The 6849-nt window shown below is 45.1% G+C and overlaps 1 protein-coding gene across 1 annotated transcript in view; it reads left to right on the top strand.

Annotated features, from left to right (window-relative positions):
* The first annotated feature begins 361 nt into the window (after positions 1–361).
* LOC134342195 (uncharacterized) overlaps positions 362–6849 on the top strand; it is a 49708-nt gene continuing 43220 nt past the window's right edge. The window contains exons 1-3 of the mRNA XM_063040166.1: positions 362–407; positions 2790–2855; positions 3881–3926. Coding sequence (XP_062896236.1) covers positions 2797–2855; positions 3881–3926 — 105 coding nt within the window. The 5' untranslated portion in view covers positions 362–407; positions 2790–2796. The remainder of the gene's footprint in view (positions 408–2789; positions 2856–3880; positions 3927–6849) is intronic.

The following is a 6849-nucleotide window of genomic DNA, read 5'->3' as shown; positions in this document are numbered from 1 at the left end:
CAAGGGAACAGATTACTGAGAGCGAGATGGTGGATTGTGTGCCTTAGACAGATACAGCAAAGCGTGAAACCAAGAGAGAAAGAGAAAGAACAGTAGATGCAGTATAGTCTTCTGACTCTCATACCTAGAGACCGCAGTTTCACTGCAGAGACAATGAGTAGTCCGTATTACATCTGTGTTGCAATGATGCACTAGGTGTGTGCTTGTCCGGAGCCTCTGTTTACTGAGAGATGACACTGGATATTGACATCCACAACAGCAAATCAGCAAATACATGACAAGGAAATCAACTCCTGTATTGGCTGTTCTGGATAGCAACAGCCCGTATCATCTTGCCATATATAGAGGCTCCGGACAGGTTCACACCCAGTACAGCAAGTCAGCAAGTCAGCAAGTCAACAAACGAGGTAAGTCTGTCTACTTATCGTTTTTGCAGCAGAACTTTAGTTTCTGGATATTAGGGACAAGGGATTATACTGCAAACATCTCTCTCTCTCTCTCTCCACTCTCCTCTCTCTCTCTTTCTCTCTCTCCCTCTCCCTCTTTCTCTCTCTCTCCCTCTCTCTCTCTCTCTCTCTCTCTCTCTCCCTCTCTCTCTCCCTCTCTCTCTCCTTGTCTCTCCCTGTCGATCTCACTCCCTTTTGTTTGTCTGTTTGTCTTTACCTCCTTCCCAGCCTCCTTAACGCACACACTCCCCACCTCTCTGTCTGCGTTACGGACCCTTTCCTGCTCTTCCTCCACCCCCTCCACCCCATACTGTTCCTCTTCGTTCAGTCTCTATCTCACTAATTCAGCTCTGCTCTCTCTCTCTCTTTTCCAATCTCTCCCTCTAGCGTTGTTGCTGTCTCTCACCCCCATCTCTCGGCCTCTGGAGAATTCTTACCCACCTCCCAGCCTACCTGCCGTACCGTCTTCATTCCACCAAAATAAACTCGGTATTGGGCGGACCACGGTGCTAGAGATTTGGGTGGGATTAAAGGCCAAGACTCGGTGAATGATTACACAACAAAAAGTGGGATTAAATTAATCTCTGGCGGGTTGGCAGACTGGGAGTCTCGGGAAATGACGTTCAGTGATGCTCGGATCGCAAAGACCAGGCCATTAACTGAGGCTCGTGAGGAGTGGTCACTGGTCCTATTTCCGTGATGTCTGACCACACTCTCCAAGGTGTAGCTATGAGTCAGTGGGTGACGATAGCAGATACATAAACATAAGCCCATCTGGCTTGGTGCCGAAAACTGAGTCATTACTAAATGAACAGAGACCTGTTGACAGTGATATCCAGAGTGTGTAGCTGTGCTAGCACGTCACAGACCATCCTGGAGTAACAAATTCCGAACTCACTGCTGGTCTTTATACCTAGGCAGCCTGATTACTGAAGTGAGCAAAGTTCATTCCAGTTGAACTTGCCGTTGTTGCAGATACACCAGAGTACTGCTGACAGCTCTGGTCTTCCAAAGTGCAGGGATAATCCCCTGTGGAAGGAAGCTGGTCTGTCCTTTTAAGGAGGAATTAACAATCAGAATCAGAATCAGGTTTATATTCTCTGATATACTGCGTGATTGTGAAATTTGTGTTTTTGTGGCAGCAGCACAGTGCAAAGGCAGAAAGAATGGCAAAAAATAAATAAAAATGGTTGGATGGATTTACGGATAGATAGACAGATAGACCGATAGATAAACAGATAGATTCATTCATTCATTCATTCATAGATTGAGATAGATGGATAGATAGATAGATAGATAGATAGATAGATAGATAGATAGATAGATAGATAGATAGATAGATAGATAGATAGATAGATAGATAGACGGATAGTTATAGAGATTGAAGCGTATCCAATTGACAAGCACTCAGCAGGTTGGAGACAGGGAGCATTTTTTCCTTGCTTCAAGTGTTTTGGATCAGGTTGCCAAACACACTCCGAATGATGTAAACTATCACGGACATATGGGCGATATGTTTTGCTTGTTGCAACAGTGCAACATGAAGACAGAAAGGTTGTAAATTAGAATAAATAAATATTTCGCTCGGGCACCAGCTGTAGGAAGAGGAAGTGGTGACATTTTAGTTCCAGACAGCTTCACTAGAACTGAGGAGAGAGAGGAAAGCAGTGAGCTTGGGCATTGGAGAATGTGGATGAGCTTTGTAGGATCAAAATAAATGTCACTTTTCAGCTGAGATTGGATCATCTCATGCGGCAGGGAAATTATTTTATCTCAAATACGGAGATTCAAGGAAAAAAAAACTTGCCATGAAGCCCATATAAAAGGGTATCTCCGTCCCGCAGTTTCTTTCCCAATAGCCCACCCCTTCCAGCACCCATCCTTTTCCGCCTCTCTCCGCCCCTTCTCTCGCCCTTCTTCATTCCCTTCCCCACTGTGCTGTGTGCCCTCATTTTTATAGTGTGGAGGAGATTAACTAAGGCGTTCGACCCGATGGAAATTATATCCCATGTATCAGATATTTCAATAGAGCACAATATAGATCCAAGATCCGGGTAAGCGGTTCGGCAGGATTGTGTAGAGACCAGTTTTTAATTATATATTTTGCTGGAGGTTCTGGAACCTGGAATACGCCGCAGAGTGTGTTAGGTGGAACGGTGCGTGGATGTTGAGACCATCGTAGTCCCTAGCATCGGGATCAACACACTGAAGTTGTGGCTTTGTAGCCTGGTATTAAGTACTAAAATGGTTTCGGTGTGTTAAAATCTTGTTTGCTATACAACCAAGTGAACGGTCTTAATGCATTGGCAAATTCTAGGCAGTGACTGATTCTATTTCCCACAGTGTGATCATGCTGTCTCTATTTCTGCTGGTTGCCGCACTTGTCATCGAGGAGGGCTTGGGTGACCGGTAAGGTCTAAGCCAAGTTCCATTCCGTCCGCAACCCTACATCTGTCGGTCTGCCCGATTCCTTGCCCAGCTCCGCTCCCTCCTCAGCCACGTCGCCGTCCCTGTCCCGGCTCTGTCCGTGTCCTGGTTGCCCCGCCTCCTTCCCCAACCCCACGTCCCTGCACCAGTTCCGGCTCTCCAAACCGCCCCGTGTAAATCCCTTTCTCTCTGCTACGTATCCCGGGACAAGAACAACAGAGGATAAGGATTGAATATTTGCGCCCAGTCACGTCAGTAACGGGAGGCGCTTTGTAACATACACTACAAGAGCAGCTAACCGAGCTCCTTTGATTAAAAAAAAAAGAAAATAAAACATTCGCAGTCAAAAGCCGAAAAAGGAGAGTTACTCTCGCACGTCCGACGACCAACCAATTCAACACGTCATCGAGGGGCTGCATATGCCTTTGCCACATGATCGCAATCGACCTGATATAGTCCCACCACTCCTCAGCCGCGTTTCCCTCGGCGCGACCTCATGTTTTCAGTCCCAATCTCTCCCAGCCACATTCACTTTCTCAACTCAACACCTCTGTCCAGCTTCACTTGCTGTGTAGACTCTCTCGCATTCCATACGTCCACACTCACTAATCCTCTGACCTAGCCCACCTTCCGCGCATCTCTCCTGAGGACCCCTTCTGCCCCGTGCTGTCTACAGAGTCCCCTGTGGCATTCAAGCTCTGCCTACCTTACTGATAACCGCAGCATTTTCTATCGCTGCTGTACCCAGCGCCGCATCATACCTTTGCCCTGCTTTGCTCTCCAGCACAGCATACCTCACCAACCCAAACTCCTTCCCAACAACCCGCCTCCCACTTGTCCAGTGCACCCCTCTCTCAGTGTCGCTTCCTCTTACACTGGTGGTTTTTCGTCTGCGAGACTCCGTTGGCTCACTTCTGATGATCCATTGCCCTCTGAACTGTGTGGGATGACTGATTCTTGTGCTGCAACTGTGCTGTTTAATTCTCTCAATGTGTTTCTGCTTCCAGTCATTGTCTGGATTCGGATGTCCTGTGCACCACTGCGGATTATCAGGTAACGTGTTCGCGAGCATCACTGTTCCCTCCATCCTTCAGACCGAGCCATCGTCTCTCCTTCAGCCGGATCTGTTCATTTATCGGATAACCCATCTCATTTCCAGCCAGCCACCTAGTCGCCTATCATAGCTCAGCGTCTTCATCTGTGTATCCAATTACCAGCCGGCGTCTTGCATAAATCACACTCTTCAGGAACAGCCATGAGCATGCTCCTTCTCGTCACGTTGCATCATGGCCTGGGGTGAATCACATCCGATCCTTCGTCACTGGTTCGGAACCCTGGAAATGCTTACCCCTCATACAGTGGTATCTGTAGCAACAGAAGGACAACAGACAATTAACCCCCACTTTGGCCTGGGAGGGAATGTGTGAAGGGTAAAACAACAATTATAGGAAGGTTGCACATTCTTTGGAGCGGGTATAGAAGCGCTCTACTAGATTACTCTACCTGGTTCGAGGGGAATGAAAGCATACGGACATTTGATTACGAATTTAATAGACTAGACGCAATACGGTGATCCGAAGGACCCGTTCCTGTGCTCTGGTGTTCTATGTTCTATGTTCTATGCTATTTAGAACCATAGAACTATAGAACACTACAGCACAGAAAAAAGGTCTTTCGTCACTTTTAGTGGTGTGGCTTTGCTAGTCAGGAAAATGTTACATCAGTGCTCAGGCAGGACAGATTAGAGGGCTTGTCTACCGAGGCCATATGGGTGGAATTGAGAAACAGGAAAGGTATGACCACGTTGATGGGTTGTTATCTAGACCACCCAATAGTCAGCGAGAGTTGGAGGAGCAAATCTGCAGAGAGATAGCAGACAATGGCAGGAAACATAAAGTTGTGATAGTAGGGGATTTAAATTTTACACATATTGCTTGGGACTCCAATACTGTTAAAGGTCTAGACGGGTTCGAGTTTGTAAAATGTGTTCAGGAAATTTTTTTTCTAATCAATATATAGAGGCAACAACTAGAGAGAATACAATATTAGATTTCCTATTAGGAAACGAGTTAGGACAGGTGACGGAAGTGTGTGTAGGGGAATACTTTGGTTCCAGTGATCGTAACACAATTAGTTTCAACTTGATCATGGATAAAGGTAGATCTGGTCCTCGCGTTGAGGTTCTAAACTGGAAAAAGGCAAATTTTGAAGAAATGGGAAAGGATCTAAAAGGCGTCGATTGGGACAGGTTGTTCTCTGCCAAGGATGTGATTGGTAAGGGGGATGCCTTCAAAGGTGAAAGTTTGAGAGTGCACAGTTTGTATGTTCCTGTCTGGATTAAAGGCAAAGTGAATAAGTGTAAGGAACCTTGGTTCTCAAGGGATATCGGAACTCTGATAAAGATGAAGATGGAGATGTATGACATGTACAGGAAACAAGGAGTAAGTAAGGTGCGTGAGGTGTATAAAAAGTGCAAAAAAAAACTTAAGAAAGAAATCAGGGGAGCTAAAAGAAGAACATGGGGTTGCCTTTGCAGTCAAAGTGAAGGATAATCCAAAGAGCTTTTACAGGTATATTGAGAGTAAAAGGACAGTAAGGGATAAAATTGGTCCTCTTGAAGATCAGAGTGGTCGGCTATGTATGGAACCAAAAGAAATGGGGGCGATCTTAAGTCGGTTTTTGCGTCTGTATTTACTAAGAAAACTGGCATGAAGTCTATGGAATTGAGGGAATCAAGTAGTGAGATCATGGAATCTATTCAGATTGAAGAGGGGGAGATGCTTGATATATTGAGTCAAATCAGAGTAGATAAACCCCCAGGACCTGACAGGGTATTCCCTCGGACCTTGAAGGAGACTAGTGTTGAAATTGCAGGGGCCCTGGCAGATATATTTAAAATATCGGTATCTACGGGTGAGGTGCCGAAGGATTTGAGGATAGTTCACGTGATTCCTTTGTTTAAAAAATGCTCTAAAGATAATCCGGGAAATTATAGGCCGGTAGTAGGTAAATTATTGGAAGGAGTACTAAGAGATAGGATCTACAAGTATTTGGGTAGACAGGGACTTATCAGGGAGAGTCAATGTGGCTTTATGCGTGGTAGGTCATGTTTAACAAATCTGTTGGAATTTTTCGAGGAGGTTACCAGGAAAGTGTATGTTTTCTACATGACCTTTGACGAGGTCCCGCATGGGAGGTTAGTTAGGAAGATATATTCGCTAGGTATACATGGAAATGTAGTAAATTGGATTAGACATTCACTCAATGGAAGAAGTCAGAGAGTGGTAGTGGAGGATTGCTTGGAATGCTTCTCTGAGTGGAGGCCTGTGACTAGTAGTGTGACTCAGGGATCAGTGCTGGGTCTATTGTTATGTATTATCTATATCAATGACCTGGATGATAATGGGGTAAATTGGGTCAACAAATTCGCTGATGATACAAAGATTGGTGGCGTAGTGCACAGTGAGGAACGTTTTCAAAACGTCCAGAGGGATTTGGGACAGCTGGAAAAATGGGCTGATAAAATGGCAGATGGAGTTTAATACAGACAAGTGTGAGGTATTGCACTTTGGAACGACAAACCAAGGTAGCACATACAAGGTAAATATTAGGGCAATGAGGAGTGCAGAAGAACAGAGGGATCTGGGAACACAGATATAAAATTCCCTAAAAGTGGCGTCACGTGTAGATAGGGTCGTAAAGAGAGCTTTTTGTACATTGGCATTTATAAATCAAAGTATTGAGTATAAGAGTTGGAATGTTATGATGAGGTTGTATAAGGCATTGGTGAGGCCGAATTTTGAGTATTGTGTGCACTTTTGGTTACCAAATTACAGGAAGGATATAAATAAGATTGAAAGAGTGCAGTGGAGGTTTACAAGGACGTTGCCAGGACTTGAGAAACTGAGTTACAGAGAAAGGTTGAATAGTTTAGGAAATTATTCCCTGGAGCTTAGAAGAATGAGGGGATATTTGA

This window comes from Mobula hypostoma, unplaced genomic scaffold (genome assembly GCF_963921235.1).
Source record: "Mobula hypostoma unplaced genomic scaffold, sMobHyp1.1 scaffold_125, whole genome shotgun sequence".
Classification (NCBI taxonomy): Eukaryota; Metazoa; Chordata; class Chondrichthyes; order Myliobatiformes; family Myliobatidae; genus Mobula; species Mobula hypostoma.
The sequence above is the reverse complement of the archived record's forward strand: the minus strand, read 5'-3'. Positions and strand labels throughout refer to the sequence as shown.